Raw genomic sequence first — 14,628 nt, forward strand, 5'->3', positions numbered from 1 at the left:
ATTTTGCTGCTATTCTGAAATATTAAAGCCGTTTCATGCTTACTTGTAACAACGCTAATGCTTCCAGACCTCCTGAAGGAGTGCTGTAGTATGCTGGGAAGGGAATCAGAGACAAGGCCCGGGGAGCCCTCCAAAACAAAGCAAATAAGAACCCTGCAGGACAGACGTCTTGAATGAGCTCATTTCCTAATTAATTCTTTATTCTTGAGAGCAAGACCAGGCCTGCAGGTCAGTCACTGAAGAGGGCATACTTCCTTCTTCATCAAAGCAAAATACACATTTTGACTTTCCATGGAATTTGTCTCTGCCATGTTCAGTATGAGTATGGCTAGCATATGGATGTGTGCGCGTGTTACACTGCCCCCCCAACATACAAGTTACTCATTCTTTCCTTTCATTGGAGGGAACTGAACATGAACAGGGGGCAAGTCGGCATCATCCTCTTCATTGTCACAGACAATTTGGAACACCAACAGCCGGCAGTCCTTGGACACTGTCTCTGCAGTAGCACAAACCAGTTCTGTCAGTCTGGAAAAAGTGAAAGCAAAGGTGCTGGAGGGACTGAGGAGCCTTGGTAGCAGGGATGGGCCCCTGCCTGGGCTGTACTGGAATGTACAATACTTTGTTCACCAGTGTGTGTTCAGGGTCTTGCAACAGCCTCTGAACTACACCTTATTATCTCTCTGTCCAGTGGTTACAAACACAGTGGGACAATCAGCTGACATTGTTTCCCAAGCATTCCTGTTCACAAGGCCCCTTTCATGCACATGCCACAGACACTGCTACCTATTCTGGCAGTTACTCAGCCCCCCCCCCCTTTCACCTGACTGTGTTTCCTATGCTGCAGAAGGCCCAGTGGTCCAGAATTGAGGGCTAAAATCAACACAGCCACTATATGGAGCAATGTTAGGGATGTGTGCCCTTTTTCTAGCTTCCATTCAGCCATCCTTAATGGAACAGTCAGCATGCTTCCTCTCTTTCCCAAAGAAATGGAAAAAAAGAGTGAAAGCAAGGAACTTTGCCCATGAGAGTTTGCAGCGTGGTTTGAGGGGTGGGGTAGAGGGACATGAGTGGGCAGAGAGCAGGAAACACTGCCAAGGAGTCTGGAAAGTTTGTGGAGCAAGGAACTAACTGTTGCCTCTGGATGCGTGCGGATGGCAGAGGCCCAGAGTGGCCTACTGGGGTGGGGGATGAGCTTGCTCTGCCCCAGGAAACAGCGGAGGAGGTGCTGACAGCAGGATGTTTACCCGGCATGGAAGGGACAGGACGTGGAGGCTTTGCAGCTGCTGCAGAGCTACAGCACCCCAGGCTGGGCCTGTAGAGGCCCAGTGGTGGGGCAGCTACGACAGTCCTACCCCACAGTCCTGAGGATCCCTCTGCCCTCTTTCCAGTTGCAGGTCTGTGCCTTCCCAGGTCCCAGAACTGGACAAAAGGAGACAAAATGGAGGAATGCTGATTCACAGACCACTGCAGACACAAGAAGCAAATAGGAGCAAAGCAGAAACTTGCCTAAGAGACGGAAAAGCACAATCTAAGCATCCAACTAAGGATGACAGCAAACTACTCCAGCCCAGGGCGATGCAAAAAAAAAAAAAATGCCTACTGAGGAACAACAAGAGAAACTCGACTACATTAGAAACTGGTAAAATTAGAAAGGCTTAATAAACACTGGCCCAAACTAACGGCTCAGGCCCTCATGGATTTCATTTCAACTGGACAGAGGGATACTCAAGACTGTGGGGCAAGGATGTCATAGCTGCTCCGGTTGAATCTCTTGAGAGATTATTATTATTCTAAACACCATGAACATTAGGATGCCGAAGCAGGAATGGTGTGAGGAGACCACAGGAATTTAGGCTTTGCTGATCATCCTTCGAGGATGGACCAGACGTTCCCTGTCCCACTTCAGTCCAAGCCTTTGCCTATCTTTCCAGACTGTATCTGGGACTGGACGGGGTCAAGGCCTGGTTAGTTAGCCCTTGACCTGCCCAGACATGTCCTGCTGCTGAAAGATCCATTGCCACAGAGGGTCAGAGATAAGCCTGAAACACTGTGAAATGTAACAGGGATTGAAGATTTAAGCCCCTCTTCACCATCTCTATGTGAATTACAGGATCCATGGGAAAGACTGCTAGTGTGGAGAGACTGACACTGTGGCATCATATGACACTGAACTTAGGTCACTTTTGGTTTTTTAGTAAGGGGCTCAGAAACCAATACTTCAAAACTATGCAGATATTTACCTGAAATTGTCCTACCTGTTGGAAAGCTGTTTTTCTCTTTTCTCTTCTTCCCAGAATCCATGATAGATCATAGTCTTCCCATACACCAGCATCTGTAGCTCCAGGCCGTGCTCTCTCTGTGAAACAGGAGGGAATAAGCATCACATTGACAATCTTAGGTAAGAGCTGGGACAGAAGGCTTTGAGAACAATGTGGAATAGAACCAAAAACATGAAAAGATTCATTTATGGTTCCAGACAGTACAATGCATTCAATAGAGGGAGCTGAAATGGAAAAGGTTAAATGGGAGTATTAGAAAGTATACAGAATAATTTAGGACTGGTGATGGGGGGCAGGGGAGAGGGACAATCAGAAAGAGAACAAACTGAGGCCATATTGAATTGGATATTACTACCATTTGGGTGCCAGGCATAGTCAGTCCTTTTTTTTAAACTTGAACTTTTAATCAGTCTTTTTCTTTACTGTAATTGGACAGGGCTGCTTGCTTTATGGCACTGCTTGTTTTTTTCCATTTTAGTGATGCTTTATTGATATTTTAGTCAGTATTTAATATTGGTAAGCTGCTTCAAGGACTTATTTTTCAAGTGTGTGTGGGGTATAAATGCCTTAAATAATTACTACATAATCAGGGTAACAGCTACTCTAGGACAGAAGGGGAGTACTGCACTGAATGGAAGGAGAGCACAATGAGATCAGAGATAAGGCTGGAAGTGTACATTCAGGATGCAGTGCCTACTGGCCCCTCTTGAACTGCAGGACTTGCTCTGCTTCCTCTCTTGATGTAGCACAGAAAACCTCTTGCTGTACTCCTGGTGTGCATAGTGGTTGGGGGAGACGCCAGGTTATTCAGACATTATGGAGGGAGAATATAAAGATGGGATTAGGCATTTCAGGAAATGTGGTCTAGGTTCCTGCCTGCATCCACCCATAGAACCTCACACTTGTCCATTGTCACCTGGAGATGATCACAGAGGCCCTTCAAGGTGATCTCTTCTCCCTTGTCATCAACTCCTGGCACCTCAATTCTTTCCCAGCAGCTCCATGTCTTCTGGCGATACTGAGAATATGGCAGGCACACAAAGAAGTTTAGTTCTAAAATGCATAACCCCACCCCAGCAGTTCCAGCCCAGGAAGCTGTCTGTAGCCCACAAAGGGGTCATTTCCTGTACAGATCAATGGGCCATACATTTTAAATGTCAGGCAGTCCAAACTTCTGCATGTTTGCTTAGAAATAAATCTCCAGTGAAGGTTACTCCCAAGTGTGTATCAGAGGACTGCTTAAAAAGACCCATGTCAGTAGAATGGTAAATACCAATGGTCAGAAAAAGAGCATACAAACAAATATCTTAATATTACCAAATGCAAAGTCATAGATTAGAGCAGAAAAATGTAAGCCACGCCTACAGAATGCAGAATCATCCTGGAAAGCACTGATTCTGCCAAGAGAACACGAACTTCCAGGGTAACACACTGGCAAAAGGCATTTATTTATTTATTTTATTTCCTTTGTACCCTCTGCCTTAATCCCAACACAGTCACTCAGTATCCAAGGTGTGTGACAACAATAATTAAAATTCAAAAATATTCATATTAAATTAATTAAAACACACTTAAAGTAGGGTTGTCAGCTCCGGGTTCAGAAATACCTGGAGATTTTGGGGGGCTGAGCCTGAGCTGAGGAGGGTGGGGTTTGGGGCATGATGGTTCCATGTGGGGCATGATGCTTCCAAAGAGGCCATTTTCTCCAGATGAACTGATTTCTGTCACCTGGAGATCAGTTGTAATAGCGGGAGTTCTCCAGCCACCACCTGGAGGTTGGCATCCCCAAGTTAAAAATGGGTAAATAAAAATCTAACTAAAACAGATAATTACCACAGTTAAAACAATTATGCCAGAGTGCCTTTGAGCTGCCCCATAAGCTCTTTTACATAATTCTGACTTACAGCCTGATCAGAAGGCCACACCAAGAGCAGATACCTGCCTCACCCCCTTAGAAGAGGCTGATCCATAACAGTGGGGCAATAGCAGAAAAGTCCCGGGGCCCAGGCTGCCACAGAATATATCCTTGAGAGCAAGGGGGCTATTAGGAGACTCTGTTGTGAAGACTATAATTGCCCCAAGTGCCCATATCAGGAGAGATGGTCCTTCAAGGATGTGGGCCGCAAGTCAGTAAGCACCAGTGCCTAAAACTGGAGCCAGAAACAAATGGACTGCCAGTGGAGAGACTTCAGAACCAATGGGGAGAACCTGATAGCAGATGGGCCACCTGTATGATATAAATACAGAAGTGATTACTCCTGGATCGTGACCACTGTGTGCAATTTGGGCTGCACTATTCATTTGACAGATGTGGGAAAAATCAGGAATGTGTTAGACAAGGAATCTTTCAGTGAAGGACCTTAGAATCCAGTCTGTTCTGCTTATCAAGAAGAAGGTTAAGAGGTGAACTGATTGTAATATACCTTCACTGGGGAGAAGGTTTTAGGTACCAAATAGCAGCCCTTTAATCTAGTCAAGGGAAACATAAGAACAACCAATAAAGGAAAGATAAAAGCCAGACAAGGTCTAATCAAGAACAGCATTTAATCAGCAAAGGCAAGTAACCATTGCAGCACCAAATGCCAAAACGAGCATGATGCAAGAGTCTAATGAAGAATTAGAAGATCCCGGTTCCTCAGATAGGAAGCTCACTGGGTGACATTGGGCACGTCCTTCTTCCCTTCGCTTCATCTACCTCACAGGGTTGCTCTAAAACCACTACTACACTCTGAGAACCTTGGGGGAAAGTAGAGTACAATTCTGATAATAATCTGTAAATAAAAACAGCAGTCTTCTACTGATTTTATTTCTATCCATCGCATTTTGAATCCTGCCGTTCCTCCAAGGGGCACAGGGCCGTATACTGGATTATCGTTCATTTTAGACAGAGGCTTTGGAGCAAGACTGTCCAATCTCCTGAAATGATGGTTTGATACTGTCAAAAACAACAGAAATGTCCTGGTATAATATGAAAAGGGAGGAAGTCATTCCTTGCACATTGCACAGAGGAAGTCAGATTTGGGGTGATCTATATACTTCTTTCTAATCTTGACATCTATGAACTGGCAACAGGCCTGATGGAGAGGACTCAGTAGGGCTCCCCTTCAAGCAGCTCTCTACTGCACAAAGACGCATTGAGATAGTACGCTGCCCACATACAAATATCCTTTTCTTCAGAACGAGGCCCAGAATGCTTCTTGGCCTCCTGCATTGTGACCCTGCCTAGTTTGGCCCTCGGCAAAAAGAGAAGAGAGGACAAGAAGCATCCAGTCCGTTAACAAGGGACCTTTTGGGGCTAGCTACTAGTAAGCTCACTGCAGGAAGTGCCCTATCCAGAGGGAACTGAGTGGGGTCAGGCGGCACACAAAGGGATACTGTCCTGGTCAAACCCACTTGCCAGCAGGGGAGGCACTAGCCTTGACTGCAGCATTTCCTTCAGCCGCCTGAGCAATCTTTCCCTGTTGCCTGGAATGAGACACACATACAAGCACCACCACCACCACCACCTCCCGTCAGATGAGGGGGCACAGGCAGGTACCCAAGACTCAATCCATCAGGCCTCTGCTCAGAGCTCCATTAAATGAGAAGAGAGATGTTCCTCTCTTTTACCACTTAGAGGCTGCATCCACAGCACTGCTCAGTCCTCAGCAGGATAGAGACAGCTTCCCCTCCCCAATATACTGGGCCTAGACTTCTTCACAGCAGCAAAGCTTATAGCTTGGCACAGGTATCATATTAATCAACCATTTCAGTAATCACGCCTTCCCACTTTTCCCACTTTTCCACCAAGGAGTCTGTGACAGTTTACGTAATTCTCCCCTCTTTCACTTTCTCCCCACAACAATCCTGTGGGGTAGTTAAGGCTGACAGAGCACAACAGGCCTACGGTCACCCTGTAGGGTTGCCAGCCTCCAGGATCACTTTTACAACTGATCTCCAGCTGACAGAGGTCAGCTCCCCTGGAGAAGATGGCTGTACCATACCAAGGCCCCTCCTCTCCCCAAACCCCGCCCTCTCCTGAATCCATCCTCAAAGGTCTCCAGGTGTTTTCCAACCCAGACCTGGCAACCCTATCGCCCTGTAAGCCCCGTGTCCAAGTGGGCTTTCAACCCAATCCTAGGCTGCAATTTTAAGTACAGTTACTAGGGAGTAAGTCCAATTGAGCTCAGTGGGACTTTCTTTTGAGTAAACGTGTTTAGAACTGCACTGCTGGTCTGACTCTAGTAATTACTACACCATACTTTTTCTCCACCAGTCTAGTCTCCATAACGGGAAAGCCATAGAAAAGCAGGGAGAAAACCAGACATTATTGTTCAGAGCCACTCTAAGTAGCATGTGAGGGATCACTGCCGTTTCAGAGGTCCTTGATTAATCTCACTGCCGTGTCCCCAAGGAGCACAGAGAATAGTAGTGGGTCTGCACCATAGTCCTGTAAGTCGGCCACACAGCCCTGTCCTATCACACAGCAGTCTCAAAACTACTTCTTTTAGTCTAGGAACCAGAATCTCAGTTTTTGCTTTGTCAGGCAGCTGCCTACAGATAGGCAGCCACTTTAGCATCATTCGGATCAATGCTCAGACAGGAGGAATGCCTGGAACCCTGCAGTGAGCTATTTGCCCCATTGGGGAAACTGTGCATGTACTGATAAGTTTCCCACATTAGTTTCCCACAATAGGGCAAATTGTGGCTCTTCAGAACTATTCCAGACTGAGAAAAACGGCCAGGGGGAGGCTTAAGCTCCATCTTCCTATGCACGTTGCCTGGGAATCAGATCCCAGAGACAGAACTTCCTGCACACATCTATCCACAGAACCCAGGACAGACACATGGGGGTTGGGTTGCCAGCTCTGGGTTGGGAAAGACCTGGAGATTTCGGGGGGTGGAGCCTGAGAAGGACAGGGTTTGGGGAGGGGAGGGGCTTCAATGGGGTATAATGCCACAGAGTCCACCCTCCGAAGCGGCCATTTTCTCCAGGGGAACTGCTCTCTGTCGCCTGGTGATCAGTTATAATCCTAGAAGATCTTCAGCCACCACCTGGAGGTTGGCAACCTTACATAGGACTATGAAGGCTTTGCAATGTGTGATCAGTCAATATGTTCGCACAAGCCAAGCCACTGGAGGCAGAAGGCCAAACTCACAACGTGCCACAACACTTTTCAGTTTCTCTTTCACTGTTGGTGCACACAAACAAAAAATAGAAAGGCAGATTTAAATGCATTTATATCCAGTTTCTGAATCAGCTGATGGCCATTCAGAAGAGTTAATTTAGAATCACTTTACCGTGGGCAAGTGATTCCAATCTAATCAGGAGTGTCCCTTCCTCTAAGGACTTGTTTTGATTTGAAACAGGAGAGATCCAACCATAGCTTGCTGTTTTTGGAAGGGAGAGGGGATTTTGAGCTGGGGGCTCAGATTTTTCATCTGGGCCATTTGGAGCCATATGGCCTCTCCCATTTGCTCTTCGATCTATAGGGCCAATGAAGAGAGAGTAAAAATGGACCCTCTTTCCCAAGGGCCATATGGCTAATTTGGCCTTTCACACCTGCAAACTCATTAGCACCTCTGACTCAGTTCTCCTGCTTGGCGCTCCTAAATCGTGCCCACATCTCTGCCCATCCAGTTCCACAGCCAGGGAGCTGATTAGGGCAGTGGTGAATGAGAAAGTTCATTAGGCTACATTCACAGCAAAAAGAGGGTATACTTCCACAAACCATCCTGATGCCTGCCGCCACAGCAGCCCTTTAAGGCACTGAGCTATGCAGAGGGGTGGTGTGGAAGGACAGGTCTCAATGGGAAGGCAGGATATTGGGGTTCTGCTCTTAGCTATATCCCCAGCTTGCTTGATGCCCAAATGCAAAACCCCCTACCTCAGTTTTCTTTTCACTCCAGCTTGCCCTTCATAAGTCTCTAAAACCTTATAGTTCTCCCCCCACCCCCCACCTACTCAAGCACTGAGGAACAAACGACCAGAGAATCTATTCCATAGGGGGAAATCCTTTGGTACCACGGCAGGAGCTCCCCTCCCCCAGTCCTTATGACCTAATGACTCCCATATGCCACTTAATCAGTTCCGTAAGTTCTTTGGACCCAACATTGCTTGCTGTTTCTTTTTGCTCTCTACCCTATCGCTGGATGCTATTGCCTACCCCACCCTTTCCTGATACTTCTTTCAGTTCACCCCAGGGTCTCACCCCACTAGGCTCTCCCCCCCCCCCAGAAGAGACATTTCACACTTAAATTCTTCATTCATTCCTGAAAATGCAAGTCCAAAAGTTCAGTCAAGTCCAAGCAGAAGTATGCAGATACAGGACTTATCGCCTTGTGCTTTGACTACTGCACTGCGATTTCACTATGGTCTTCCCTTTGCAGCACTAACTACAGCACTGTCTACGTGACCACAGTTCACTTTGGATGTCCAGCCACTTCACAGAACCAGGATTCCTCCATCACACTGAGGAAAGCTCACACTGCAATGAGAAGCCGTCCGATCCACATTTCTCATGGGGCTACCTCCCCACCACATGGACATTGGAAGGTTCTAGTTAGAGAGACTTCTGCAGGGCGGCAGTATTCAGAAACCTGAGCTGTCCTTTAAAGTGCAGGACATTCGGCAGGCAGCGGTAAGTGGAGCGTGCGTGCTAAGCAAGCCCTCAGGCCATGCAGAATGATCTGGGAGGGAGGAGGAATAGAGGCGCCGAGAGCAAGCCGTGGAAATCACTGGAGATGGAAGAGCAGCCCTCCCCCCCCTTTCCTGCCTCCCCCCCCCACCAATCTGGTTCCAATCTGTGCTTCCTGTGTAGCAGGAAGCCCCAGCCTCGCACTCCATAAACTCAAGACAAAAAGGCTTCTATTCAAACAGATGATCTTAATTTAGCTTCTTGCTCCCCCTGCTTTCCCCCACTATTCCAGCTCTGGTTTCTCTCTCCAGAAAAGGGAGTTTTTGCAAGGAAGCCAAGAGCGGTCCCAACCCCAGCAACCACGGAGTCCTAGGGATGGTATATCGGAGCAGGGACAAAAGGGGAACTCCCTGAATATAGCTAGCATATATACGTGTGTGTGTGTGTGTGTGTGTGTGTGTGTGTGTGTTGAGAGAGAGAGAGAGAGAGAGAGAGAGAGAGAGAGAGAGAGAGAGAGAGAGAGAGCATTCACACATGCTAAAACATGGTTCCTCCCATGGCCTGCTCAGATGAAAGCACGGGCAGAGTGCCTTGAGAAGGGGTGGCAATGTAGAAGCCATAGAACTGTGAAGCAGCATTTAATGGCAAGGCAGACTGCAAGATAGGCAAGGAATAAAGGTAGGCCTTGACAAACAGATGGTCTGAATATGTTCAGTATAGTACAGGATATTAAGTTACTAAACATCCACCATTGCCTAAACGAGGGCCTTCTGTAGAATTCTTTCCTAGAAAAGGCCCACAAATGAAAGCAACAAAAGTAGGGAACAGTGAATTGGATCCAATATTTATCTATTGTGTTGTCATTCCTCCAAGGACCTCAGGGTAGCACACATCTCTGGTTTTATCTTCACAGCAAGCCTGTGAGGTAGGTTCGAGGTAGCAACTAGCCCAAGGTCACCCAGGAAGCTTTGTGGCAAGGCAGAAATTGAACCTGTGTAGTGATTAAGGCTGGGGAGCAATGCTCCCTCTAAGCTGTAGAGTCTTGTGAGCAAAAATTCTACTTGCTGAGTGACCGGCATTAAAGTTGTGAGCGAGCAGTTTGGCTGCTGCATAAATCAGTTTGCTCTGGAGCCCTCCTTCCTGAGCGAAGACAAAAATGTGTGAGCCAGAGGCTAAAAAACTGTGAGCTAGCTCACAATAACTCAGCTTAGAGGGAACACTGCTGGGGAGGTCTAACACGGGATCCTAACAAAAAAGAGATGTTACAAACAGCACACCGATGAGGCTCTCCACAACACCATCAACTATCTGTCTCCTTGGCAAGTTGCCCTGGTGTCACAAGGAGACTTATCCTTTGATAAAGTCTTGCCAATTCAAACATTGTTATCCACAAGCAAGTTTATGTAGGAACTGAAGCTCGTATAGGAGGAACACGTTCCCAAGTATTTATGCCATTCTCAAGTATCCATCAGATGTTATCTACTGTGTGCTCACAAGGCACTATTGGGGGGGGGGGGAGACACACATTCACAGCCTTGTCTTGCCCTGTGAGATCTTTTTGCCAGGAAAAAGCCCTGGATTTGCCTGGCCTGCTGTACATACTCCTGGTCAACAGTCTTTGAGCTAAAAAAAATTTCAAAACACCCAAGTGACTATAGAGAGGTGTGGAGAAGCTTAATCTTGGCATCAGGGACTAAGCCCACAGAATAGCTGTGTGGGTAGCCCAGGGCTGAAACAAGGAGGCCAAGATCCACTGTGGTGTGTGTGGCTTGGCACCAGCTGTGTATGTCAGCTGCAGGTTAAAGACCATTTCCTGTGTCTGACAGCTCACAGGCAGCCTTGTCCATGCCTCTCCCTCTGCACCGCTGCTCGCCTGATACACACTCCAGGCACTGGCTTCTGAAACTAGATCCCCTTCACCGTCTGTCTGCCAGAAGGGGCTCAGGAAAGGCAAGGTCAGCAGCTGAGCAGGAGCAGCCGCCCTCCCCCACCCAACGGTTCCTGGCAAGCAGCTCAGTCCCCAGCACCCAGACAAGAGAGGTGGGCTAGAAAGGCTCCCTCCACTGCCTCTGCGGAGTCACTCATGTCCCCACACTGCTTCAAGCAACAGGGCAGCCACTCTGACACCTCCTCTTGATGATGCACCGTACAGGAGTGGCTGCTCGCCAGTTAACGCAGAAGGTTCTGACTCATGGTCCATTTGTATGCAAAGGCATCCTAGCACCTAGTGCCACCCATGCACTCAGGCCCCTTATGCTTCTGGTTGTTGTCTAGCTGCTATAATGTCTGAAGAGGCACTTGCGTGGGAGACACCTGAAGATGAGATGTGCCTGTCGCATATCTTTTTGTCTTTCCATCAGATATTACAATAACAGTACAAGAACTGGAAGTGAGGAGCACTTATCCATCTAACTGGCCACAGGTGCTGTAGTATCAAAAGCCACACTTGGTAGCCTGGGAGGACAGCGCCCCAGATGGAGATTAACTGGGTTTTCCCTGCAGAGAAGAGTAAAAGTCAGAGTTAAGTTAAAGAGGGTTAACTGCAAACTACTGTTCTGTACCGGTGTCTGCATGCACACAGAAATGAAATGTCCATCAGTACAGAGCCATTCAACATAGGTAAAATATTAAGTCCTACGGAAGGAAGATTTCTTTAACCAGATGAGCTTTAACTCCCTGCACGGCAGAGGCCCCTGTCAGAGTCAGCACAAATTCTGAAGAACAGCAGCCCCACTTCAATGTACGTCTCTGCTACCCACTATTAAGTCTGTGAGGAAAAGCAAATCCCACTGATCTTCTGCTTTCAAGGCACGATGAACACAGGGACCAAAGCCAAATTACAGCAGGCCTCACCTTGTACGCTGGCTGAGGCGAATGGGGCTGGCATCGATGGAGGAGAGGCTCTGAGAGCCGCAGGAAAGTGCTGCGATAGGAGCTGAGACGCCTGTGTCCCCACACTAGCTTGTACAGCTCCAGGCACACCAGGCCGGCGACGGCAGCTGTTGTCGTGGCAATGGCAGGTACAATCCTGCCCACAATCCTCTTAGCCTGTTGAAATGAAACTGGACAGTCAGCATGAAGACAACAGGAAAGAACACGGGTACAGAATGGATAGTTCTGAGAAGACCCTGTTGGTGGCAACATCGTAAAGGGAGACGTCAGGCCCAGCCACTTTCATTCTCCATCTCCTCTCACTGATGACACTGTAAGCTCCCAGCCCTTTCCCTCTTGGAGTCAAGCTGTGCCACCTGCATCCCCTAGAACCTGTCGGAAAGGCATGTGGCCAGCAATGTTCCCTCTAAGCTGTGGAGTCTTGTGAGCAGAAATTCTACCTTGTGAGCTACTGGCATTAAAAGTTGTGAGCCAGCAATTTGGCTACTGTATATATTAGTTTGCTCTGGAGCCCTCCTTCCCAAGCGAAGACAAAAATCTGTGAGCCAGAGGCTTAAAAACTCTGAGCTAGCTCACACTAACTCAGCTTAGAGGGAACACTGGTGGCCAGATAGGCCTGTCCTGTTTTATTCCTGGAGCTGACCGGAAATGGGAGAAAGGAGAGTCCCGCCTCTTTTCCTCACCTGGAGTTTATCAGCAGGAGGGATGCCATAGTTCTCAGCTCGCAGGTTGGCTGCCATTACGATGAAGTCCAAATGAGAGTTGCTGTCATCATCCTGAGGGCCAGGCCATTGCAAAATCATACACGGCCAAGAAGCAAGAGGGATCCATCCAGGGATGATAGAGGAAAAGAGAAGGGATCACAGTGGGAATCAGACAAAGCTAATTGTAGAATGCACACAGGGGCAGCAGAAAAGCTGACAGGGAGTATACAGCCACGGCTGCGCAAACTGTGATTTAATGAAAATAGAACAAGCACAGAGCTTGGCATCCTGAGTATCCCAAGGCTTTAATTTTAGGAATAGTATATTTCTGCCTTTGTGGCTGTAAAAATAGGCATAGACTTGAAAGTACATGGATAATGCTTAGTGAAATTTCAGAGAACAGAGCAAGATTTCTATGGCCTCTGCAAATGTAATGTAACTTTGGCTTTAACTGTGGTTTATTTATTTATTTATTTATTTATTGATATTTTTACCCCGCCCTCCCCGTGGAGCGGGCTCAGGGCGACTTACAAGAGGCAAAGCCCATATTTTATTTTTTGCTGTTTTATTTTTTTTCATTTTAAAAAACCTTCTCATTAAAAAAAAAACTATTTTTTTGGCCCAGAAAAAAAAAGAAAATGAGACTGAAGCTTCCCTGACTGTTCCAGGGGTCATTTTGGAAACCCCACATGCATTTTACATTAATTCTTTTTTGTCTGTGGGGGGGCATTGCCCCCAAATCCCACCCGTGGCTATGGGCCTGCCTTCCTATCTTGTAACTGGGGAATATGGGCTCAAGGATCTCCTTTCCTACTTGCATATGGCAAAGGGAGCTTTGACTCTTGAAAGCTTATATCCTGGAAATCTTGTTGGCCTTTACAGTGCTACTGGACCCGAATCCTGCTCTGCTTACTATTAAGCATGCCTTTCACTTAAATAATGGAACTCAAGGTACTTAACACTGGTTGGATCGTGCCCAGTGTGAAAGACAGGAGCAAATTTATAACTACTAGAGGGTTGTAACAATATGTAGATTCTAAGCATCAACCCTTGACAAAACACAACACACGAGCCACAGAGTCTTAAAAGGTCGAAGCTATATAACATCGCCTACAAATGAAAATTCTAATAGGATTGTTTGACAGCATCTTTCAACTGAAACTCCAATATATGGAAAATATTCTACCTTAACTAAAATACGGGCCCCAATTCTGGCAGCTGAAGACATACTGGGATATAATCCCCACAAGATTCCCAAACCACATCTGCAGTCCAGCAGACAAGTGCTCAGTGTACACAAAAAACTTCAGTAACGGCAGCTGCAGAGCAGAAATGGACCAGTTCCCAATCCTACGTAACATATGAAAAATATAATGCAGCTACCGGTGTCACCACAGCTAAATAAAACAAGACTCTCAGCGTACCAGAAGATCAACCACTAAGGCTAAATTAAAAGCACAGTTTACTCCAACAGCTGATTATTCCCTAATTTAAACATAAGGCTGAATGTATTCCACAGGTCAAACTTGACAAGAGGCCTCTAGATCTGTGACTGGATCCTCCAAGAATTTATAAAATGCTAACAAAAGCCTTGAGAGGACCTGGTTTGGATCAGAGTGGGTGTGGGGGGAAGAAATAGTTTAAACCCCCCATGTGGTTTTGCAAATTGAAACTACCCCTTGCACATTGTTACTGGCCCTCAAGTTGCAACCGACTCACGGTGATCTCATGATGGGTTTGGGGTTTTTTGTTGAGTATTTGTGTGTGTGTGTGTGTGCCTGGAAGTCACGGTTGACTTCTGGCAACCCCTAGTGAGGCTTGGATGTTTCAGAGAGGTGGCTTGCTATTCCCTCCCTCTACGTCCTGGCTTTGGTATTCCTTGGAGGTCTCCCATCCAAGTACTTGCCAGAGTCGGCCCTGCTTAGCTTCCAAGATCTGATGAGATTGGGCTTGCCTGGGCTATCCAGGTCAGGGCACCATGATGGGGTTTTCAAGGCAAGAGACATTCAGAGGTGGTTTGCCATTGCCTGTCTTTGAATAGCAACCCTGGACTTGCCTTGGCAATCTCCGATCCAAATTCTAAACAGGGCTGACCCTGCTTAGCTTCTGAGATCTGATGAGACTGGGTTAGCC

The 14,628-nt window shown here is 47.2% G+C and overlaps 1 protein-coding gene across 1 annotated transcript in view; it reads right to left on the reverse strand.

Annotated features, from left to right (window-relative positions):
• The window catches only part of UBA7 (ubiquitin-like modifier activating enzyme 7), a 54,739-nt gene continuing 40,111 nt past the window's right edge, over positions 1–14,628 (reverse strand). Inside the window, 5 exon segments of the mRNA XM_015407406.1 lie at positions 1–528; positions 2,259–2,359; positions 3,199–3,300; positions 11,753–11,947; positions 12,475–12,567. Of these exon segments, the coding sequence (XP_015262892.1) occupies positions 378–528; positions 2,259–2,359; positions 3,199–3,300; positions 11,753–11,947; positions 12,475–12,567 (642 nt within the window). The 3' untranslated portion in view covers positions 1–377.

The sequence above is a fragment of the Gekko japonicus genome, unplaced genomic scaffold (assembly GCF_001447785.1).
Source record: "Gekko japonicus isolate JY-2015 unplaced genomic scaffold, Gekko_japonicus_V1.1 scaffold298, whole genome shotgun sequence".
In the NCBI taxonomy this organism is placed as follows: domain Eukaryota; kingdom Metazoa; phylum Chordata; class Lepidosauria; order Squamata; family Gekkonidae; genus Gekko; species Gekko japonicus.